This window comes from Tachysurus fulvidraco, chromosome 18, assembly GCF_022655615.1.
Source record: "Tachysurus fulvidraco isolate hzauxx_2018 chromosome 18, HZAU_PFXX_2.0, whole genome shotgun sequence".
In the NCBI taxonomy this organism is placed as follows: domain Eukaryota; kingdom Metazoa; phylum Chordata; class Actinopteri; order Siluriformes; family Bagridae; genus Tachysurus; species Tachysurus fulvidraco.
Genome location: NC_062535.1, coordinates 19,145,451 through 19,169,843, shown reverse-complemented (window position 1 = coordinate 19,169,843; position 24,393 = coordinate 19,145,451). Strand labels below are relative to the sequence as shown.

Below are 24,393 nucleotides of genomic sequence, written 5' to 3'. Positions count from 1 at the left end.
GATTAAAAGTCGGAACTTTGAATGAAACGGAACATTTTGGATTTTGAGGTAAGCAACCTGAAGTAATGATGATATTCACAAAACTTTGTAGAAAGTTTTTCTTAACTTTGCGACTTGACTGAAACCCTGTAGCTCATTTCCTGTCATTAACAACCAGCGTAGAAAGCAGCGTTTTTTCTGCCTCTTTTTTCTAGTCATACTTACAGGTATAGCTATAAATAGTGTGGGCAGGTTTTATACCTTTATTTTATGTGAGATTTCAGAGTCACAGCCTGATAAAAACATCAAATACACATCGATGGACGGTTCATTATACTGATCCCCCAAAGTCCTGTAGTCAGTAGTCAGTAGTCTGTAGTCAGTGCAGCTTTCCATCTAGAACAGGGAGAGGGCAATCCGCAGTGCTTTATTATTATTATTATTATTATTATTATTATTGTTGTTGTTGTTATTATCATTATTATTATCATTACTATTATTATTGTTTTTATTATTATTGCTGTTGTTTTTGTTGTCAGAACAGTGTGAGATGTGGATGGAAACTTGTCTTGTCTGATGTTCAGCTTGATATCACATCAGCAGTAGTAAATCTAAAGACGTTGTTTTTACTTGTTACTCTGGTCTTGAAGAAGCCTTTAATTTTTATCAACGTAATTTCCAACAGTATTCAGCATTAGGTTTCATTTCTTACCGTCTTACTGACCAACATTTCTGGTTACCTTCTCAGAGAGAAGAGAAATGTCCTCCGTCGGTGTCCTGCTCCTCGAGGCCTTGGACGAACTGGTCAAGGATGACCTTGAGAGATTTAAATGGCACCTGATGAGAAACAACGCGCAGGGTTTTGAACCTATTTCCCGCCGCAAACTGGAGAATGCTAAACAACACGACGTTGTGGACCTGATGGTGAATCAGTACGGATCACCAGAAGCTGCCAAAATCACTGTACAGGTTCTTAGACTGATAGGACAGAAAAAACTTGCCAATGACTTGGAAAAGAAACTGAAGGCAGAAGGTAAAAGCATTTATTACAAGTACGGCAAATAATGTCCAACCATTTAGAGTTTTTATTTCCTTTTTAGAGCTGCAACTAATAACATATTAATCGTTTGAACAAAAATGACATTTAATTAATTCATTATTTAATCAAATGTTTCATCTGTATGTCAGAAATCTGTTTAATATCTGACATGATACATGATTATTTAAAGGCAGGTGTGCAAACATTCAAAGAAAAGATTTATTTCTTCATGAGAAGAACAGACATTCTAAAACTCATTTCTTTATAAATGTTTAATTATATCAATAAATAATTAAACAAATAAATAAGCACTTTTATTTATAATATTCTAAATAAATGAAATTCATTTAGGTTTCGCTGTTTCGTCTTTTCCCTCTCTCTCTCGTACAGCCCATGTCGAGCCAGCAGAAGGAGACGGTGTATCTTCCTCTTCCTCTTCTTCTCAGGCTGCTGATATGGCAGTGAACATCTCAGCTGACGGTGGAAGCAACATCAGTGCTCCTGCTCTGTCTGGGACTTTTCATGGCCCTGTGAACATAAACTGCACCAACACTTCAAAGTGAAAGTGTTCATCTTACACATCTGGGTGTTTTTAAATTCAGGGGGAAAAAAATGGATAATTAAGTTTCAGTGTAAATGGACCAAAGATACAAGAGAATTGCACTTTTCTGTTTTAGCTATTTTTTATTTGTGAGAAACATTTGCTCTTAATTGGGATACATGTAAATGACTATGTTTCTGCCACTTATTTATAACTTTTTTAAATTATGGTATACATGATAAAGTCCAGCCTGAAGCTACCTCAACTCCACTGTAACATGGTGCTGTTAATCCCTGTGCTGTGAAGGGCATGAAATACAATACAGTAGCAGATATTTAATCTAGTGATGTACAGATACACTTTGTGTCTAGGATTAACTTACTTTAAGTCCTTATCTCTTTGCTGTGTAGCTCTGTGTAGCTTCATGATCCATATCACTGTGTACTGTTTCAGATTATATATATATATATATAAAGATTAAATAAATAATAAATAAAAGTAAATAAAAGCTTCTCATAATAAACCAAAGAAAAACGTGTCGTGACATATTTCTGTTCTATGGAAAGCTACTGTAAAACAAAATAGGAAAATAAAACTGACCTCATGTACAGTCACTTTGGTGTAAGATTCAGTCTTTGTTGAGGGCAAGAACAATTTGTGAGCACACTGTCACTCTTTTTAGTTTATCAAGAAATTTAAACGTTATTTTTTTATTGTAGAAGGATTAAAATAAAAAAAAAATGACAAGAATTGTAGAAGTAATGACATGATTACGCAACACACTGAGAATATTCCATCATTATCGTGCACATTAGCTGAGGTTTAAACACCGCCTCGACTTCCTGTTACATTCTTAACATGCATAACATTGCTTCCTACTTATACCGTCATTACAAATGCACCACGACACCTTACGTGGGTTTGTAAAATAAATGCGCATTTGAATGAAAGGATTTTTTATGGAGGACCCGATACACTAATTTGTCACAGTGCAATGTAGAGAGTTAACCGTGTATCTTTACATTGTGCTCTTTATTCTCTAAAGCAGTTGCTTTGTAACCTGTGCAGAGTTAAAGCGTATTTTCTGTCGAGTCTTCTGCTGGTTCTTCAGGACGGACGAGTAAGAAGCCCTGCACTGTTCCGGCTTTTCAACATTTTCCCAGATGTGGTACAGTGAACAGGCTTCACTCTGAAGTGAACTCAGCTGTACGGAGTGTGTGAGGATCTGTGGATACTGACTGCACTCATTACTGAATCTGCTGATGGACTGCAATACTCACCAAACACATGAAAGCTGCTCGAGGACACTGATGAGATTGAAATCTCTGAGCTGTTCAAAAGTGTTGGCACACTGGAAGCTTTGGAATCACCGGATTTCTCCGTCACCTTCTAGACCCTTTAAAATAAGATGGATTCAAGATCATTTTTCTATACAGCAAACTCTGTGTTATCCACTGGATGTGCCGACACTTTTCTCTAAATCAAGCGACTACTGCAGCTACACTGGAAATCCTGCAGAGGGAAATTTGATCAAGATTCACACTGTGAAGAAACATTTGGCAACCAGGTTTGTGCTGATGTAACATCTTGGTTTATAATATACCACAATGCTAGATTTCACTACATGGTTTTTAATTTAGTTTCAACTGAAAAATGACTTGAAGGTGTTCCTGGTTCTGGAGAATCCTCGGTTTCCATGTTCCATGTTCTAAAACACCTAATTTAAATAATCAGCTAAATGAACAGCCATCTTTAAGAGGTAGTGTGCATGTTAGAACCCTAAATTGGAGGACGGCTGTTCTCCAGGACCAGGCTTGAAAAGTTATGAATTGTTCCCAATGGACATTTCGTATTTGGTCCCATATTGTTGGCTTTAGCGATAGAAGATTTAGCACTCTTATCATCACTGTATAAAAAGTGACGTCATTCTACAGGGTTTACATGCAGAAAAGTTACGGAGGACATCCAGCAATTTAGAAATATGTACTTTGTAGCTGTGGTTTATTAGTTTCGCTGCGTGTCAAACAGGTAGTTAGAACATTCGGATCGATCGTCTGCACCAAGTGTCACTTTGAGTGTGTGTTTTGTTTAAGAGTTTGTTTCTAGACTAGATGTTTCACTGAACACTGTATTAGGAACATTATGGCAATGCTGGCTAAGGTTCGACTCTTCTTGCCATGGTTTCCAGATGATGTTTGAAACTGTTCGATGCTTTTACCTCATGCAATTCCTGCTTTGAATCTTCAGTTCATCCTGTTATTGAAAGGTCACGGGGTCAGCAACAATACCCAACACGGCTGTGGCACTCAAGCCTAGACTGTTGACACAAGACAGGTTGGGTCCAAGGATTCAGGACATTGTCATTCTCACCATTCTGATGAAACTCTAATAGTAAATCAGCAGATATTGAAACCAACCCAGTCAAAATCACAGAGACCACATTTTTCTCTATTCTGATGGCTAATGTGAACGTTTCCTGACGCTGCTGTCTGTACCTTCAAGTATTTACATAACTGCAGTGCTGCCACATGATCGGTGGGTTAGTTACTGTAACTACATGATCAAATAGGTGCACAGGAGTTTCTAATAAAGTACCCAATTATATAAGAACAGTAATTTTCTAGGAGAGAAACAACAATCAAAAATGTATAAATAAATGCATGTATTTACTGGATAACGTTTGAGTAGACAAAATGACACTACAGTCATTCATGGTTCACGAGCTGGCAAGATTGTCAATAACAGTTATGAAAGAAATGGACCACAGAGATTTAAATAGCAGTGAGAACGGTACGTGATCCGGTAAAAAGGCAGTAAGCAGCTAGGACTTGTTCCTCAAGGTACAAGCTTGCTTCAAATGTCATTAAATCTAATATACACACTTGTGTATCATTGTTTTTGGAACAAACCGTGTAGTTATTTGGCAAACAAATGTCAAAAAGATTCTTGCATTATTTAAGCAACCGTTTAAACAGAATACACAGTTTGTTTTTTTCTGCACAATGTCATTTTAAAAAAAGATAGAAATTAAGGAATATTATAGATAAATGTACAGAAAGGAAAAAAACTCATATGATGTCAGATGTTGATTATAAAAAGTAACTGCAGAGAAAATAAGACCACATGAATATTAAAGCATACGCATATAACCACACAATCTACTGAACAGTCATTAATTCATGCCTTATGTATGTAGTGCATTGATAAGTGCAGGTGAGTCATTTCACCTCCTAGTAAAGAAAGTGTTTCTTACTGTAGATAAAGAGAACAAGGTGCAACTCTTCCCCAGTCAGAGGACCGTTACTGTCTCTATAATGTGGGTTTTTCTCCGATGACTAGTCAGGTGACCCAGCTGAATGAAGGTCTTGTTGCACAGCGAGCACTGATATGGCCGCTCTTTCGTGTGTACCCTCTGGTGGTTCTTCAGGTTTGAGGCATCCGCGAACTGTTTCCCGCAGGTTCCACACAGGTACGGTTTCTCCCCGGTGTGCCTTCTGGTGTGTATTTTAAAGCTGCACAAGCGTGTAAAGGTTTTAGCGCAGTGTGAGCACTGATACGGCTTTATGCCGGTATGCGTCCTCTGATGGTTCTGAAGCACATGTAGGCGAGTGAAGGTTTTGGGACAGTGAGCGCACTGGTACGGCTTTTCTCCGGTATGAGTTCTCTGATGGAGGTGGAGGGCGTCTAAGCGGCTGAAAGTTTTTCCACATTCGGAGCAGTGATAAGGCTTTTCTCCTGTGTGTATCCTCTGATGGATTTTAAACGAAGAGAATTGGGTGAATGTCTTATTGCACTGAAAGCACTGGAAAGGCCGTTCACCCCTGTGTATCCTCATGTGCCTGTTATAGGAGGATGAGGTAGAAAACACCTTTCCACATTCAGAGCATGACTTAAAGACTTTAGCAGAGGGCAGGTAGGAGCACTCGCCTAGCACAAGAAAAGTTAGAAACTGGCATGAGAAAAAAAACATAAAAGTATCAATCACTCACATCATTCATCACCCAGTGCACCTACTGTAGCACACCATTTACTGTTTTTTAAGCTGTGAAGCTGTTTGAACTTCACAAGCATGTTCTGGTCTAGTGCATGGTGTGGATGAAGAATACCAATTTCCATTCTACCTGCAGGTCAAGTAGTTTATTATTTTTCAACACTCTGGCAATTTTCGATGTCCTGGAGCTCAACTGCAGCCCCTTACGCCCCTTTTCCACCGAGGCAGTTTGAGTGCTGGTTCGGAGCCAGAGCCTAATTTAGAACCAGTTCTTTCTTTTTCGACTGCCAAAGCACCGGCTCTGAACCAGGAAAAGTGGTTCTTAAGTAGCACCAAAACGTTGCTGGTCTACACTTAAGAACCGCTTGTGTCCGGGGCTGTGGGCGGGGCTGTGGGCGGGGCTACTGTTAGCGCATTTGATAACGTACCTTAAGTATACTAATGTTTAATACACTTTTACTTTACCGTGATATGATACATTATCAGCACACATGATAGTAGGTAGCTACATGCTAAGGCTAACTTTTTTTTCTGTGTTAATGATAAAATAACGTTATGTACTTTATTGATTACAACCTCCGTTTATACAGATTACACGGAGCCGCACGTACACGTTTTTAATGTAGGTTCACAAAGCCATGAGCATTAACAGTAAAGTAACATCCGCCATTGTTGTTGTGTTTGTCGCTGCTGCGCTAACGTTGCTGGGACACGCGACACGTATACAGTGACGTCACACTCGGCGCTGTGATGGCTCTCTAGCCGGTGGAAAGGCAAACCGGTTCTTAGAAGGTTCACCAGTGGAACCAACTTTGAACCAGCACCAGCGCTAGTTCTGAACCAGCACCGGGTTCTTTTTGGTGGAAAAGAGGCATTAGACATGTTTCTCATTAATGGCCATTGAGCTGCACCAAACTTGCTAATCCTGTACGTCTTCTTAATACAAACAAACCACACGTTCATTAACTCGATCCAAAAGGAAGTTATTTGTGTGTTTTGACAGGTATTAAACTTTTAAATACTGCTCTTATAGGAGTCGTCACATATGTGATTAGGTCAGCATGATGTCAGAAATATTTCATATCCTATCAGGTGTTGTCATGGTAATGTGATCAATAAATGTTAAATAAGCTTACACTGATCAGCCATAACATAAAACCACCTGCCTAATGTTGTCTAGGTGTGGAGTGATATCTGGTACCAAGACAGCAGCAGTGGAGCCTCCATGAATCAGACTTGTGTGTCCAGCACATCCCACAGACCTTCATTCACATTGAAATCTCAGGAATTTAGAGGCCAAGTCAACACCAAGAGCTTTGTCATGTTCCTCAAACCGTTTCTGAGGAATGTTTACAGTGTGGCAGGGACTATTATCCTGGGAACTCCACTGGGTGAACTTGGTCTGGAACAACGTTTAGGTAGGTGATACCTGTCAAAGTTGCGTCCATATGAATGCCATGACCCAGCGTTTTGCAGAACATTGGTCAGCACATCACACAGCATCTGCAGACATGCCTTCAACACACATGCAGGTCCACCAAGGTCCACCAAGCTGCCACTGCTGGGCCCCTGAGCAAGGCCCCTTAACCATCAATTGCTCAGTTGTATGATATAAAGACGTATGTTGCTCTGCATAAGGGCATCAGTTAAATGCCATAACTGTAAACTGTTCACTTGCTGTCATTTATATCCCAAGTGCTTATAAGGAGATACTCAGTGTTCTTCACATCAGTGGTTTTAATGTTAAGGCTGATTAGTGTGTTACTCCAAACAAAAAGTGAGTATGGAACCATTCAACTTTACAGCATGTACAGTTCAAATATCTGTTAATTGGATCGTCGATGGAACACAATCACAAAAACATACTGTAAAACCTCTAAATGGCACCAGGGTGTGAGGTTTATTAAACTAAATTTTATAATACGCTTCTTAAAAGTTTAATCAAATTCATACCAAATTTTGGTTAGAATGATGTAAAGATATTTGGCTCAATAAAGTTCAGCTGAACGTTGGAACCTGTAGTGGTTTGTGTTTCCGGTCTGTTGAGAGTGAAAGCTTTGATTTGAGTTACATAGGAGGATTTCTTAAATAGTCCAAATGCATTTCTCTCAGTTTTAAATAATTTATTCAACAGAAACTAGAGCTGGGCGATAAAACGATAATGATACATATCGCTATAGACACGTGATCGATATCGATAAAAAATGTGTTCCATAAAAGGTTTGATATTTTTTTCTTTGTCGGAAGAAAACAGAGGTTGCGAAGCAAGTTTGGATGCATTAACAAAGGCACTTGCTCTCTGGTAACCTAGCAACGTAGGGAGTGGCACGGTAACAGCCAATCATGTCACAGTATCATGTTTGGTTGCATCATATCAGTGTCTCGTGCTGGTCTCCTGGATTCCTCTTCAGTAACCGGCGACTAGTAAGCAGAAAATGAGCCGCAGCGAGCGAGGAAATTGTAAATAAAAGAGGAAAAGTCAGCGACTTTTTCATATTAATGTTACTGTAGTGTATCAGGTTTGTGTTTTATATTACAGATGTATCTCAGTCTAACGCAGTTTACAAAACTGCATATATTTTACACACTAGTGAACTTCCTTGCACTAAACTTGCACTAAATTCTCAGGTTTCTCTGTTTATATTTAACACCTTTTTGCACCTTAAATGTTAAGAGATAATAGTTAAGTGTTCATTGTGACTTTAGACTCATGTTTACATTATAATTATTGGAGGTTTCCTGGTTGTTGACATTTCTGTCTTAACTGAGGGGATGCTGATCAGAGGAAGGTTAAGTTTAAAATAAAAAGGTTTTAAATGTAATATATTTTTCTCATGGTCCTTATTTTAAATGGGTCATAAAAAATATCAATAATTATCGATATCGACCGATATGAAGCAGTGATATCGTGATACAGTTTCCAGCCTTATCGCCCAGCCCTAACAGAAATAAAGATCAGTAAAAGCGATAAGGAATTAGCATTAGCGATAAGGAAATTCTCAGATTCATTTGCCGTACCTGTCACGTTTACCTCCACACTTTCCTCTAATGATATGTCACATTCTTCTTCTTCTTCTTCACTATTAGAAATTTCTATTGATTCAGGTTTACAGTTTGGTGGCAGCTCACCACACAAAAGCAGGTCTTCTTCCAGAGGCTCCTTTTTAATAATAGTTAACGTGCTCCGTCCATCGTCGCATTGCTCGATGGTGAACTCGTCCCCCTGTTCAGAGTCGCAATCCCATCCGTCTTTAGAGGTCAGTAAATCTTCTCGCTCATCACCGTATACAAATGATTCAATATCCAATAGATCTGGTTCTGTTTTAATGTCAAGTATCAAACTGTTCACATCTTCCTGGAGTTTGTGTGTTTCTCCAGAACTGTCTTCAAGGTGTTGCATCAATGTGGACATGGGTTGCATCGTTGGCAGGAAAAAGTCCTGAAATTCCTGTTGCAAAATATGGAAAAAAAGCACGATCAGTAAGAAGAACATTGTTTTACTCTAGAAAATTTAAATTGAGTAATTAGTCGAGGTTCCAAGGTTCAGTTTCAGGGTAGAATTATTATTATCCACCTATAACAAGTGGATGAACCAGGTGTAAATTTCTTGCTTGAATACATGGCCTTGTTCTTACATTTTTGCAGATTCACTAACAAGTTTTAAAAATATCTGACTTTTCTGTTGATGTGTGAACATCAGTGCACCTTCAACTCACTCAAGCGTACAGCGGATATAAGATGTCAAACACCCCTTAAAATGGCAGGTTTTTGTTGTGTGAAATAAAGAAACAAATCATTACAAATACTTTTCCAACTTTTATGTGAAAGTACAACCGTTATATAAAAGTGGAAAACAATAAGAAGAGATTTTTTTAGACCTGGTTGCAGAAATGTGCACATGCTTTTATAATTAGGAACGTGGTAGTGTTCAGAATCACCCAATCACATTCAAACTTAGGTTAAATATTAATTAGTATACACCTATCAATCAACATGACTGATAACACACAAATAAAGGACGGCTGCTCCTCTAGGATTCTGATATCTTCTTTATAACATCTGACTGGAAAAGCCATAAAGAGCTTACACAGCAGTACAAGATCTCACTGTTGAAAAATATCAGTCACTGAATATACAATGGAACACGGTAAAGACAATAATAAACACGTGGAGAAAACATGGCACCAGCAGTGACATTACTAAGAACAGGACGTGCACCAAAACTGAGGAGCAGACCAGGAGAACACTGGTCAGGAGGCTGCAAAGAAACCTACAGCAACATCCAAAAAACTGACAAGTACTGGTTAGACTGGTTACTCTCTACATGTGACAACAAGCTCCCGAATTCATCATATGTCTGGGCTACAGTGTAGGGGCAATGAGAAACGTTTTTAAATAAATAAACAAACAATCAAATAAAAACTCTAGACCTGGCTAGAGTTTGCAAATAAGTAGATCCAATCTCCCAAAACCATGTGGAATAATGCGTTATGGTCTGATGAAACCAAGGTTAGACTTATTGTCCATAAAAACACATCACACCAATAAAAGGACAGAATCTCACAGTTAAGAATGGAACTGGCAGGATCATGTGTTAAGGCTGCTTTCCTTCAGCTTGAAGTGGCTTTAGTGGCATCATCCAGATGGAAAAAAACCATGAGCTTACAAAGCAGCTACAGGACCTCACTGTGGAAAATATTAGATGGTTACAAAAAAGTCCAAAACTTCAGATACCATGGGAAACTGAATAACAAGTGGATAAAATATGACCGTGACGTGTCTCGTAAATTGAGTCCAGAAAAATCTTAAGAATGTAAAAATATAATAATAATAATAATAATACATAAAAACTATGTGGAATAAGGTGTTGGAGTCTGATTAGACCACAGTAAAAAATAGTGATGGTAGCATCATGGAGCTGCTTTTCTTTTGCTGGAACTGGGGCTTTAATCAAGGTGGAGAAAATAATTAAACCCAATTACCAGTCAATTCCAATTTAAAGCCTAAGGAGACTTTTAATGAGGAGGAATTTTACCTTACAGCATGATGATGACGACTCCAAGCAAACCTCCAAATCAACAAAGGAATGGCTTCATCAAACTAGTATCAAGGTGTTGGAATGAACCAACCAGAGTCCAGATCTAAATCCAATCAAAATCTGTGGGATGCCTGACGATAAGCTTCGCACAGGAGATGTCCAGCTAATTTGCTGAAGTTGGTATGTTTTTCAAGAAAAATGACAAAATATTGCTTCGCAAACCGACAGACTCGTACCCAAAAACACAATGCTGTTAAGTTTACATTTTGTGTGTAAGTATGTGTACCGCATACTTCAGCAACGATTGTACAATTTTATTTTTCCACCAAAAATCTATACAATATATTGTTTACTCTATACAATTTTACAATAAAAGTAATACAGATCACAAAAAACCTGCCTTTTTAACAGGGGTGTGTAGACTTTTCATACCCACTGCACAGTCCGTACAGTACGTCTGCCGATCTCCAGGATGTCGTTTCACTAATCACGAGTTGTGCGGCTCCAAACGACAGACTTGTAGAAATTCCTGCATTATACTTTGTATAGTAAGACATGAGTGTGAGAGACTCCATGTCATCACAAGTGAGGGTTGTGGGAATGATGGGATAAAATAAATACTGCATATCTATAAGTACTGCGTTATCAGATCTGTCAGTCATCACATCATCTGTATAAATTACACACACTACTGCTGTATATTGTACAAAAAGCATAATATTACACAACATTGTTATGTACACTCACACTATGTACATAACATATCTGTCATACATTCTGTATTATTTAATACTCATAATGTCTATTGTATCACATCTGTATTGTCTTGTATAGTGTTAATTATGTGTGTATTGTATAGTAGACTGTTATTTACATCTGTATTGTATAGTATAGTGTTATTTATGTCTGTATCATACAGGACAGTATAATGTGTTATTTATTTCTGTACTTTTGAGAGTCACAAACAGCTGGAACCAAATGCTTTGTGTGTGTAAACACACTTGGAATATAAACCCGAATCTGATCCTGAATGATGGGATAACTGTTCCAACTCAACACGTTCATACCAAATGTGTACTTTATGTACAAGACTGATGGTGTGTAATTATACACACACACACACACACACACACACACACACACACACACACACACACAAAGAGGAAATGAAGGTGGAAATAAACAGAAGGTAAAAGCATGCTGTTAAACCATGTGATGATGAAAACTTGAACAAATGAAATGTTCCACATGAGAATCATTGTGTTTCCCCCTGAATGAAAGCAGCTCCCAACCTGCTGCCCTTCCTCCTGTTTCAGCTGCTGTGGGCTGTTCCTTAAGGACACCTCCGTCACTGAGCTCCACAAAACCTCCATGATTTACCTTCACAAAACTCAATAAAGCACAAAACCTCGGTAAAGAAGCCACGGAATCCTTAACACTCCGTCTAAAACGCTCCGGGCGGCATATAAAGTATGACAGAAGCGAATTAAAGCCGGGTTTATAATTTAATCCCGTTGTGTTCACGTCTCCGGCTGCTGATGGCGGATCCTCACGGTTCCATTCGGATAATACGCTTCCGCTTTTATGGCGCTGTGACGTCACGAGTGGAACGTTACAGAGTTCTCATTGGTTCATCCGTGTGCCAGTCAGAAAGTTGGACCAATCACATTGACCGTCTGCAGCGAAATAGCAATCCCTGCCAGTTAAAGCGTGTGATTTATAAAGTAAACAGGACAAGAGTTTGTTTATAGACTTCACATTTCTTTTTCTTCTTTCTTTCTTTACTCTATTACTCTATTATACTAATACTGAGTAAGACTTTTCTTTTGGTCCTAACAGACTCAGCTCTTCATGGCATGGACTTAATCCTGCTCCATGCTGAGATCATTACATCACACAGGTCCTGCTCCATGCTGAGATCATTACAGTACAGGTCCTGCTCCATGCTGAGATCATTACAGTACAGGTCCTGCTCCATGCTGAGATCATTACATCACACAGGTCCTGCTCCATGCTGAGATCATTACATCACACAGGTCCTGCTCCATGCTGAGATCATTACATCACACAGGTCCTGCTCTATGTAGAGATCATTACATCACACAGGTCCTGCTCTATGCTGAGATCATTACATCACACAGGTCCTGCTCTATGCTGAGATCATTACAGTACACAGGTCCTGCTCCATGCTGAGATCATTACATCACACAGGTCCTGCAGATGTTCTACTGGCTCCAGATAGAGTGACTGGAAGGCCACTGAACTCACTGTGATGTTCAGGAAACCAGATTGATACTTGATTGACATTTGCTTTGTGACATGTGGTGCATTATCATTAGAACATGGTGAATTTTGGAAATGTTCTGCAGCAACACTCTACAGGCTGTGGCATTAAAGCCAGGATTGACTGGTTCAATTACACCACCTCCAACAGCCTGTGGACACGAGGCAGGCTGGGTCCTTGGATTCATGTCTTTGGCACTAAATTCTAATCCTACCATCTGTGTGCATCAGCAGAAATTGAGATTTCCCGTCTTCATCAGTCCAGTTTTGGAGCCTGTGATAACCAGATGATTGGCTAATTAAATAATCGCATGAATGAGTAGATGTACAGGTGTTCTTAATAAATCTTTGTTAAGCACATCCAAAGTATACACTATACCTTTGCTGTTGTACCTCATCACCTCAAGCATCAAGTATTTGCACACAAATCCACAATCAACAAACAAACAAACAAACAAATAAATAAATAAGATTTTCAAAATTGTTATATTTATTGTGGATTTGTGGTACAAACACTTGGACTCTTGATGATTATGAAAACATTACCTGGACTTTTCTTGAGGATTTTTTTTAATGTGAAAATTATGTGAAACCTATAAAGCTGCACTGCCATCATCATTTTACAACTCTTTCAGAAATATATAAATTTGTGAAGATCTTATTTTTATTTATTTAGACTTATTTTACATTTCTTTAATTAAATGATTAAAGACATTTATAACATCAAATATACATAAAAGTCTAAATAAAAAATTATACAATTCACTCCTTTATTCGGCCATTTAATCCAGCTGGAACAAAGTCAGAAAGCCGCTTTCCACATAGAACCCTGGACGCACCGGCTTCTCAAACTCTGTGCAGAATGTGTGCAAGTGTGTAAGTGAGTGTGTATCTGGTGAGATGCTGTAAAAGGACATTTTTCCATCAGGCCAGTCCAGATACATACCTATCCTGTTTGACTTTAGTATGTATTTGTCTGTGTCCTCTGAATCGTGCCGGGCAAAGAAACGTTCGCTGTCAATGAAACAGAGTGCCCATGAGCCTTGGTTTAACCCAAGCTTCATGTGACCTCCCAACAATGGCATGTTCAGCTCATCCCTCGGAATACCAGGATATGCGATGCCAATTTCTGGTGATGAGTCTTCGAAACAGACTTCCCAGTAACAGCGATGGCTCAGAGTCTCCTTACACATAACATGCCGATACACTTGAAATCTCTCTGGGTGATCTGGGTACTGCTGATTATGGTCTGTGCTAGAGACCTTCTTGTTTGACTCGGACAGACACAGATGTGTGTGGACTGTGTTTGGGTCGAATGTGAGCTCACAGACATCTGCAAGAACAGATATAATAGCATCATATTTAGGAGGTATAAGCCAGCATTAGCATTTGTCTAACTGTAATAAGCACTTAAAAATATTAGACAAGAGATTTTTCTGGACAAGGAATAAATATTAATAGGACATAATTTAGGGAGAGATTCAGCAGACCAAATTAATGTGATATAGCAGTGTTAAACAATTGTCTATAAAAACAACTCTCTACTGTACTGTAGCTGCAAATGACCAGTTTATAGTGAACCTGAGATAGAGAGAGCTGAGAAGCACAAAGCCGGGTCTATATCTGCAAATTAGAATAAAACCAACAAAAAGAAAAGTAAAGAAAAAGGTTGCTTAGGTGGTCAAGACCCTTAGCAACATCCTCCAGAAGCTGTGCATAAAGAAGAAAAAAGATGAGATAAGAAAGAGGAACTTACACTTTTTGACCCCAGCTTTGATAAATCGGGCACTTTTTGGTTCCATCCTACAGAAGGAATGTAGGGTTTTACAGATATATAACAGTCAAAGAATAACATTAGTAATGTACATTCATTTGTAATAGATTTCTAATAGTGTAATGTAATTAACAATATATGGCTAAAAGTATTTGCACTCCTGACCACAACACCCATATGTGAGAGGACTTTGCCAAGGTTGGTGTGTAAGAGCTACAGTGCACTCTAGAACTTTATTAGAATCTTACTCGAGTGTCTTCAGTTTGCAGTTTGGATTAATCAGTAGTTCAGAGAGCAGCTTTTCTCCTTCATCTCCTGGATTGTTGTAGCTCAGATCGAGATCTGTCAGGACTGATGAGGAGTTTGAACTTAGAGCGATTGCCAATAAAGAAAATCCTTCTTCTGTCACTAAACAGCCAGACAACCTAAAAAATGTTAGAAGAAATAAAAAATGAGAAAACTTCCTGACCAGCAGAGTTTAGCTGTAGTGTATGATATGAAAACTAACCTCAGTTTCTGCAGTTTGCAGTGTTCATTGGTGAGTCCTTCAGAAATGAGCTTCACTCCTGAATCCTGCAGGTCATTGTTACTAAGGTCCAACTCTCTTAAAGTATTGAGAACAGTGGAGAGGAATGAGCAGCTCTTCTTGGTGAGGTTACACCAGCTCAGCCTGGATTTAGAACATAGACATAAACAAAGATTTCTTCATTTACATTAATGCACTTAGCTCTGTGGTTGTAAAAAGGTCACACAAAGATAAACTGTAATATTAACAGTATTTATCCCAAGTGATTGCAAAAATTATTTATTATACTAGCCTCAGAACTTGTAATTTACAGTATAAATTTTCCCGTCCAGCAAAGAGCAGCTCCAGTCCGGTGTCCTGCAGGTCATTGTTGCTCAGGTCCAGTTTATGCAAAGAAGATGAGACTGATGTGAGGGCTGAAGCAAGTTCAGCACAGCTGCTCTGCGAGAAATGGCATCTTGCTAACCTTAAGACAGTTATAAAAATTAGCAAAAATCTACAGTCAGTTTCTGAAGTAAAGTTAAATACAATTAGCTGTATTTATTATAAGTTATCAGTGTGTCAGCACACACAATTACTTCTGGGTCAGCTGCCATTTTTTATTGTGCAGCGTTATATAAGCAAGCCACAAGCTCTTTGTCCCCACCAGATGGTCTTTGTCCTTGCCTTGTGCTCCTGTCTAATGACCCCACCCTTGTTCCTGCCCCTTGTGAACTTGCCCGTTTCTGATGGTCATTCCTGCCTGCTCTACCATATTCCTGTCTGGTTTGAATCTGCCTTTTCCTCTATTGTTGTTCCTGCCTGCTCAGTATTACTATGTTAAATAGAATTAGAATTATTGGACTGTTTATGACTTGGAATTCTGCTCTCACTGCACTGGCCCGTTTGACTGTGTTTCACATTACTGGACTGTTTATGACACTGATTCTGCACAGACCTGTTCACCTGTATCTTGGATTATTAAACAGTGTATTACTCTGTACTCTGCAATTCATTTACTCTGCAAGTTCCCCATTAAAGACTCTGACCTTTTTTCTTTGTCTGTGTCTCACATACGAGTTCTACTTGGTCCATTCTTGTCAATCAGTTATGACAGTGATTTATTCTTTTTCTCACCAAGTCATGATTTGTAAAATAACAGCAATCCACAAACTCCAAACGACTTTGAAAGTGGCCTATTTTTCCCCAAAAAACTGTCAACTATTGAAAAAACTATGACATCAGAAGTGTTTGTATGCAATCTGCACTAACCACTAGAACTTCATTTTACCCTGTTCTGATGCACAATCTCTAAGAACTACTGGTGGCCCAAAATGTCCTCGGACATTCACCATGCCATAACCTCTGGTGCTGTGTGCGCTCAGTTCAAAGTCCCAAGTTAGTAATGATGCACACAAACCCTGGTCCCACATAAACAATCTAAACAATCCTTTCTCAACAATCTGCCTTGGGTCCCATGTTAATAACATTCTATGAATCATTAAACATTCACAGGTAATTTCCTGTTCCCTTAACGTTGGGATCACACTATGGGCACAGCTTCCACTGTGGGTATGAACAGAATTCATTGAGCCACTTTGCCACATGACTTACCCCATTTCAGTGTATGCCCGGGGATCAACCACTCGTAAATGCATTAACAAAAAACTCCTAAGCAACAGACTAGTTTCAAAAGAGCGAGAAGGTATAAAAGAAACTGGGATGAGCCCCCTAATATCCAAGAAGACACACAGAGGACAAAACCCCCATCACCAACCTGGTGGTTACCTATGACCTGTGTCAACCACACTGAACATACACAGAATATGTAAACAGGTTAATGAGGTAACATACAAGTTTGACCTTCTTTGTCACTGCCACCTGGACCCTTCATTTCATGTCTTAGATTTAATTTTAAACCAGTCATACCCCCTCAGCACTAAAATGCCTGCAGATCTAGTCAAATTCATACAAAACTCACAATGCAAGAATGGCTGACCCAAATACCTCAGCAAGTGAAAGGAATAGTGAGTGTTTATTGACCTTTTATATCTAATATATATCTAATAAATATATTGTAAGGGTATAATGACCCTTATGGTGTTGGTTACTGAAAGCGTAATTTTAATGTTGACTTTTGGACCTATCTGTAGTAAAAGTGTAATAGTCTTTTTAGGGTTAATTCCAGGTATAATCTAACACACAGTTCTGACCTCAGTATCTCCAGCTTACAGTGTGAACTCCTCAGTCCATCAGAAAGAAACTTTGCTCCCTTCTCAACTCTGTAATTATCGCTCAGGTCCAACTCGGTCAGAACTGAGTTTTCTGCCTCTAGAGCTGAAGCCACAGTCTCCCAGCATGTTTCAGTCAGCTCACAACTAGCAAGCCTGAAGACACAGCATGTATAGATTCAAGGTGCACTATATGAATGAAGTATATAACACCATATGACTGATGGTAACATCACATGACAGGCAGGATAAAGAATAGGAAGTAAATAAGGAATGAAAGAGAACTGGATAGGAATTCTCACGAAGCTTTTCTGAAGCAGCTCACAGCTGGGATGAGTCTCCTATAGGCTGAATTGGAGGGGTTGAATTTCTTCGGGTCAAGTTCCTCCAAAACGTCCCCTGACATTAATATCAAGTAGGCCAGTGCTGAGCAATTTGATGAAGACAATTCTCTATCTGGAAAGTTGTCTGTACACAGATATTTATTGATTTGGTCGTACAGGGAGCTGTCTTTCAGTTCCATCAGACAAAATAAGTGATTGATTGATGTCTCAGGGGACAAAGCAGGAGATACGTTCTGCTTTTGCCTAATGAACTGGATCACTCTGCTAATGCTCTTTTTGGTTAATTGTATTTGGGTAAAAATGCCTTGCAGGAGTTTCTGATTGGACTCAAGTGAAATTCCTAATAGAAATCGAAGAAAGAGATCTAAATGTCCATTCTCACTCTCCTTTGCTTTATCAACAGCCTTCTTCAGCAAAACATCCAGCTGGGTGTCTATTGGAGGGAAATCTTTGAAGAAAAATTGTAACTCATTCATGTTTTTATTGGTGTAGGAGTCGAAAACATGGATTGCGGCAAGAAACTCCTGAATACTCAAATGTATGAAACAGTAAACCTTCTTCTCGTGAAGCACAGATTCTTCCTTAAAGATCTCAGCACACATCCCAGTGTACTCTGAATCTTTCCTGACATCAATGCCACAGTCAATCAGGTCATCTTCATAGAACATGATGTTCTTTTTCTCCAGCTGTGTAAATGCCAGCTTGGCCAGTTTCAGGATCGGTTCTCTGTTCATTTCTAGCAGCTTCTTTAAATCTCGCTCTTCTTTGTCATCATACTTCTGGTTTTTGACATTCATCTGTATAAGCAGGAAGTGGATATACATTTCAGTCAGTGTAGTGGGAATTTCTTCACCATCATTTTGCACCAGCATCTCCTGAAGCACTGTAGCAGTGATCCAGCAGAAGATGGGGATGTGACACATGATATAGAGGCTCCGAGATTTCTTAACCTGTGAGATGATTTTAGAGGCATGATTTACATCTGTTATTCTCTTTTTAAAGTACTCCTCCTTTTGTTTGTCAGTGAATCCTCGCACTTCTGTAAACAAGCTCACATGCTGCGAGGGGATCTGATTGGCTGCTGCTGGCCGAGAGGTGATCCAGACCAGTGCAGAAGGAAGCAGATTTCCTTCAATCAGGTTTGTGATGAGAGCGTTCACAGAGGCTTTCTTTTGTTCGCTTCTCACCTTACGGACATTGAAGTCCAACGGAAGACGACTCTCATCAAGCCCATCGAAGACGAACGCAAGCTTGAGATTTTTGTACAAATTTGTATCTCTGAGTTTTTCCAGTTCAGGGTAGAATTCCTGCAGTAACTCATGCAGGCTGAATTCTTCATCTTTAATCAAATTAATCTCTCGAAATGGAAGGAGGAAAACACAGTCTATGGATTGGTTGGCTTCTCCTTCTGCCCAGTCAAGAATAAATTTCTGCACTGAAACAGTTTTTCCAATTCCTGCAATTCCTTTGGTGAGCACAACTTTATTGTCTTCATTTTTCCCCTGAAGACTGAAAATCTCATTGCAGTGGATTGTTTTTTCCTGAGATTTCTGCAGACTGAAAGCTTTGTCGATTTTCAGAATCTCATGTTCTTTGTTAACTTCTTTGAATTCTCCTTCAATGATGTATAGCTGTGTGTAGACCTTCTTCAGAAGTATTTTAGTTTTGGTGTCCTTTTTGCCTTCAAAAATGCACTCATATTTCTTCTTCATGTTGGCTTTGTGACTCGCCAGAAATGCCTGTAGAACTTCTGTAGACGAGTCTGTATGGGGTAGAGAAGAGAAGGAGCTTAAAACCATTTTGTATATCTCCATTAACTAAACAAACCAGGAAATGGAGAAAAAAAAACAACAATCAATGAGGCTAAACAAAGTTTCACCAATATAACCAATAATGGAGCATCACCAGTGCTTGGACCTTTAAATACAGGAACAGGTACATCAAGAGGTTCTCATTGGAGCTCAATGTGGATCTGTGTCCTAAATTCACTAAATACATGATTATTTATTTAAAATATGTATGGAGAAAAAGATGAAGTCACATATTTACCCAAAATTTCCTTTTCACTACGTGTTCTCAAAGCTTCTGTGGAACAACAGACAAAGAAAGATTAATGAAGGACAAAATCACACAAAACAACAATAATCATAGAATCTGTCTACAACATTAAACAACCACCACTACGGCAAGCATGGGCGTAAATTAATAATTAAAAAAAAATATTTAAAAAATATTGCACTCTCTATTGTGAAAAATATATGTATGTATACCTAAATAATTGTGTAATAAAGCGATTCTCTTTAATGTAGTTGATGCAGACTCATTCCTAAATTAGTTGCGGCAAAAATGCTGAATACCGATGTAATTTTCTATGAATCTGCTATATTAGCGATTAAAATAATACTTATATAGTAGGGCTGCATGATTTAGGGAAAATGTCATATTGCGATTATTGGGGTCAATATTGCGATTGCATAAACAAATGGAATCATGAGTCACTTGCTTGGTTCTCAAGGAAAATGCACACACAGATTACTGATAATGCCGAAATTTGTACTTCTCAACTTAAACTAGCAACAACAACAAACAAATGCAAAACGTTTTCAAATTAAAATATTTTTACAAAATAACATCTTTGCATTACTGCAAACAAACTTGTTATTGTCTCAGTAGTACACTCACTCACTCTCACTCACTCACTTTCTACCGCTTATCCGAACTACCTCGAGCCTGTGCCTATCTCAGGCGTCATCAGGCATCAAGGCAGGATCCACCCTGGACAGAGTGCCAACCCATCACAGGGCACACACACTCTCATTCACTCACACACTACATATTTTCCAGAGATGCCAATCAACCTACCATGCATGTCTTTGGACCGGGGTACCCCCCGAGGCACGGGGTGAACATGCAACCTCCGCACACACAAGGCGGAGGTGGGAATCGAACCCCGACCCTGGAGGTGTGAGGCAAACATGCTAACCACCAAGCCACCGTGCCCCCTCAATAGCACAATTGTAATTATAATAAATAGAACAAAGTAATTTCTATGTTCATGCCATGGCATTTGTTGTAAAGCTCAGGGATTGCAACTTGAGAGAAATAGTTCCGCGAGGGCAGCTGGTACCTCTTGTCCAGTGTGCGGATCATTTTCTGTAATCTGCCCTTGCTAACGGTGTATATGGGCAACATGTCTCCTGCCAAGCAGTGTGTTATAGAGTTGGTGATTTCTCTATATCTCTGTGAAGACCTTTCATATGGCGCAACACTCTCAAACACATCTGTAATTGTGGTTTGTTTTTTTGTCTTACAGATTGTTCTTTTTGTTCAGTTGTTTCTTTACTAATCAGGGCTTTTACCTTCATGCATTCATCATACTTCTCTCTGTGCTGTTTCAGGTGCTGATACAAGTTTGTCGTGTTTCCACATGATGTAGCAACTTTATTTTTACAAATTCTGCACAGAAAGTCTCTCAAAGCTTAAGTCTTGCATGTGTCTTTTCTCTGCAAAGTAACCAATTGCAAAACTTAAAAAAAAAAATAAATAAATAAATAAAATAGCTGTTCCTTTTTTTCTGTATTTTTAGATTTCCACAAGCTGTTTCCACTGCACATTTTAGTTAATGTTGTATGATTGAACAGTTAGCATATGTATTATTACATTTTGCTCTCACTAATATTATTCAGCTTTCTAGAGTATTGTTCTTGCTTTAATACAAGAGCTAACATTATTTAAGATCTCATCCAAGAAGGAAAGTGAAAGTAAAAGTGCTCCAATTAATTACAATTAAACTGCTGAGCAATGGCAACAAAGCAGTACTGCGATCAAACATTGCATAATTAGCAGAAAACTTGAATGTGTTTTTACATACGAGTGAAAGTAGAGCTGCCTGTGATGTCGAGGGCAACATGGTCTGTAAACGTGCTGTTAACGAGGGCAGGAAGAGCAACAATGCTGCCACTTTCTGCTTTCACAACAACAGAGAATCCAGCAGACGGAGGAACAGGAGACTGGGCTGGAGAGTCTTTAAATAAATAAATGAATACAATTCATAAATACAAATGTAAAATAAAAAGAAAAATTAAGCTTTTCTATTAACAGTAAAAATAAAAACCAGGGATCAGTAAATATTAAAAGATCAAGTTAAAATCATAAATCAGAATGTTTTTATTTATATATTTATAACTTTGATATATATATTCCTATTCTTAAATATTATTCAACAATCAATAATTAAATGAAAATAATTAAACACATTTGCCTTTTACATCATCATAAGAGAAGGACAGATTTAAAACATTATTAACATTGTCAGAACCCACTTAATCTTATGTTTTTATTATTATCACATTGATTATAATTTTGATGCACAATTTTATCTGTAGGTTCAGTGGAAATAAGCACAGAAATACAGGAAAAAGAAAAAAAAAACTCCATATTACCAGCGATTGGCTGAGAGCTGATGGTGCGAGCCACTGGTCTCTTTTTCCAGATCCAGACAGATAAAACAATCATCAGGCGAAGAAACTGCAGCTCTGTGTATGTGTAATCTTCACTCACAGAGGAAATGAGACACGAACAGTCAGATGCACAGATGTGTGTGTGTGTGTGTGTGTGTGTGTGTGTGTGTGTGTGTGTGTGTGTGTGTGTGTAGCTATTCTACAGAGGCAAATAAGTGACAAGGGTAATGTATAACATGGTGCTACCACCAGTCTGCTTCACAGTCAGGATGATGTTCTCAGGTTCAAGCTCAAGCTCCACATTCAGCTGTGTGGAGTTCCCACACTATATACAGCTATAAACTCTTTATATTTGAGCAAATCCGTCATATAGACTGTGAACTTCAGCTCTTCTGTAACGCATTCTAATGAATGATCAGACGACAATTAAACTCTCATCTTTGTGCTTTTCATCTCTAAAGCTGATTTTATATTTTAAAAAAACATACATTATTATACCGAACACTTTCACATCTGTAAACAGCTGCATCTGGTCCTTTTTGCGCTTTTTTTTTTACTCGTATGCCTGATTAATTTTACCTTATATATCTGTATTATTTCTCTTTGACTAACCGTTTGGAAACATCCCTGCTTTTGTTATTTAGACAGAAAATATCCTGCAGCCTCGATATCGTCACAGGAGGTTAAATGACAGCATCCGAAAAAAATTCGATTCCACTTTCGAGCAAAAAATGAATAAATTACCTCTGATTTCCTGCAAATGTTTATAGAGACCTGGGGGGAGGGGTATTGGGTGTGTGTACATGATATGGAAAGCCAATGTGGTTAACATAATTTGAAATGTTTACATGATTTGAAAAGCCATCAGGGACAATATACATTTACATTTACAGTACAGCATTTTGCAGACTCTCTTATCCAGAGCGACGTACATAAGTGCTTAAATCTCTAACATTGGATACATTAATGCTGCTCACTAGGTTACATACTTAAGATACCATGAGTTTAAAACATTGTTCAAAGTTACAATGAAAAAGTGTCAAAGGTTTTTTTTGTTTGTTTGTGTTTTAATAAATGCAAAAGAAGTGCTAGTTGAAGTGTTTCATGAATAAGTAGGTCTTCAACCGCCGTTTGAAAATAGCCAGTGACTCAGCTGTCCGAACATCTAGGGGAAGTTCATTCCACCACCTTGGTGCCAGAACAGAGAAGAGTTTTGTAGTATACTTGTCTCTTAACCTGAGAGATGGTGGAACCAGTCAAGCAGTGCTGGTAGATCGGAGGGTGCGAGATGCACTGCGAGGAGTGATGAGGACTTTGAGGTAAGAGGGAGCTGGTCCATTTTTGGCATTGTAGGTCAGCATCAGTTTACAGCATTTAGCAGACGCCCTTATCCAGTGAAACTTACATTTTTTATTTCATTTTTATACAACAGAGCAACTGAGGGTTAAGGGCCTTGCTCAGGGGCCCAGCAGTGGCAGCTTGGTGGACGTAGGATTAGAACTCATAGTTAGTCCAAAATGCAGCTGCCAGAGTTCTTACCAGGACAAGAAAGTATGATCATATAACCCCAATTTTATCATCTCTACACTGGCTACCTGTTACCTTTAGAATTTATTACAAACTGCTGCTACTCACATACAAGGCTCTTAATGGTTTAGCTCCCATGTATCTAACTAGTCTTCTAACACGTTACAATCCTTTACGCTCTCTGAGATCACAAAACTCAGGACTTCTGGTAGTTCCAAGAATATCAAAGTCTACTAAAGGTGGTAGAGCGTTTTCATATTTAGCTCCCAAACTTTGGAATAGTCTTCCTGATAGTGTTCGGGGCTCAGACACACTTTCCCAGTTTAAATGTAGATTAAAAACTCATCTCTTTAGTCAGGCATACACATAATACATCCCATAATACTGTGCACTATTATATCAGACTTGCAAATATTTCTACCCATCCCGAGGCATCCAGAAACTGTACCTGCTCCGATCGTCTTCCGTGTGATGAAGATTTTGGACCTCCACTGAGATGAGCCCGACTCAGTGAATCCTGAGGCATCTAGAGATCTATCAGCTACAGTTATATGCTATACTAAAAAGATGTGAACTCCATGTGATCTTTTGCATCTATACAACATCTGTTTGACTGTATTTTTATAATCACATCCTCTTGTGTCACCCATATGAGGATGGGTTCCCCTTTGAGTCCGGTTC

General features: G+C 38.7%; 3 protein-coding genes across 15 annotated transcripts in view; 1 reads left to right on the top strand and 2 right to left on the bottom strand.

Moving 5' to 3' along the window:
* The window catches only part of si:ch211-114l13.9 (uncharacterized protein LOC796649 homolog), a 1,934-nt gene extending 103 nt beyond the window's left edge, over nt 1-1,831 (top strand). Inside the window, exons 1-3 of the mRNA XM_047803253.1 lie at nt 1-48; nt 728-1,012; nt 1,409-1,831. The exon at nt 1-48 is cut by the window's left edge and continues 103 nt beyond it. Of these exons, the coding sequence (XP_047659209.1) occupies nt 739-1,012; nt 1,409-1,581 (447 nt within the window). The 5' untranslated portion in view covers nt 1-48; nt 728-738 and the 3' untranslated portion in view covers nt 1,582-1,831. The remainder of the gene's footprint in view (nt 49-727; nt 1,013-1,408) is intronic.
* Nucleotides 1,832-1,860: 29 nt separating this feature from the next.
* LOC113646482 (zinc finger protein 239-like) lies at nt 1,861-12,631 on the bottom strand. 12 transcript variants are annotated; one of them, XR_003441454.2, is made up of 5 exons: nt 11,881-12,630; nt 8,569-8,998; nt 4,813-5,486; nt 3,778-3,876; nt 1,861-2,955 (listed from the first exon to the last, which is right to left on the bottom strand). XR_003441454.2 is itself a non-coding variant. In XM_027152794.2 (4 exons), exons 1-3 carry the CDS (start codon nt 11,959-11,961, stop codon nt 4,849-4,851), a joined length of 1,149 nt encoding a protein of 382 aa, XP_027008595.1. In that variant the 5' UTR covers nt 11,962-12,630; the 3' UTR covers nt 1,861-3,876; nt 4,813-4,848. The 12 variants fall into 12 exon arrangements, 11 of the variants coding, with proteins under 11 accessions (XP_027008595.1, XP_047659181.1, XP_047659183.1 ...); XM_027152794.2 differs by having other exon boundaries at nt 1,861-3,876; XM_047803225.1 differs by lacking the exons at nt 1,861-2,955; nt 3,778-3,876 and adding an exon at nt 3,930-3,944 and having other exon boundaries at nt 11,881-12,631.
* A 114-nt stretch (nt 12,632-12,745) lies between these two features.
* LOC113646476 (NACHT, LRR and PYD domains-containing protein 12-like) lies at nt 12,746-22,970 on the bottom strand. Of its 2 annotated transcripts, XM_047803201.1 has the most exons (12): nt 22,798-22,970; nt 22,168-22,275; nt 21,597-21,749; nt 19,775-19,810; nt 17,684-19,487; nt 17,364-17,537; nt 15,464-15,637; nt 15,154-15,315; nt 14,894-15,070; nt 14,628-14,674; nt 13,818-14,204; nt 12,746-13,145 (listed from the first exon to the last, which is right to left on the bottom strand). In XM_047803201.1, exons 1-12 carry the CDS (start codon nt 22,808-22,810, stop codon nt 13,099-13,101), a joined length of 3,282 nt encoding a protein of 1,093 aa, XP_047659157.1. In that variant the 5' UTR covers nt 22,811-22,970; the 3' UTR covers nt 12,746-13,098. The 2 variants fall into 2 exon arrangements, with proteins under 2 accessions (XP_047659157.1, XP_027008571.2); XM_027152770.2 differs by lacking the exon at nt 12,746-13,145 and having other exon boundaries at nt 13,628-14,204.
* Between the last annotated feature and the right edge of the window lie 1,423 nt (nt 22,971-24,393).

Excerpts from the sequence above, each read along its gene's own strand:
- LOC113646476 (XM_027152770.2), bottom strand. Across the intron at positions 17,538-17,683 it reads AGCTGCTTCAGAAAAGCTTC|GCTTGCTAGTTGTGAGCTGA; the intron begins GTGAGAATTCCT and ends CTGTGTCTTCAG. Across the intron at positions 14,675-14,893 it reads TGCAAACTGAAGACACTCGA|GATGGAACCAAAAAGTGCCC; the intron begins GTAAGATTCTAA and ends TTCCTTCTGTAG.
- LOC113646482 (XM_047803225.1), bottom strand. The coding sequence starts at position 11,961 with ATGGAGGTTTTGTGGAGCTCAGTGACGGAGGTGTCCTTAAGGAACAGC. Across the intron at positions 8,999-11,880 it reads AACAGGAGGAAGGGCAGCAG|GAATTTCAGGACTTTTTCCT; the intron begins GTTGGGAGCTGC and ends ATTTTGCAACAG. Across the intron at positions 5,487-8,568 it reads TGTGGAGGTAAACGTGACAG|GCGAGTGCTCCTACCTGCCC; the intron begins GTACGGCAAATG and ends TTCTTGTGCTAG.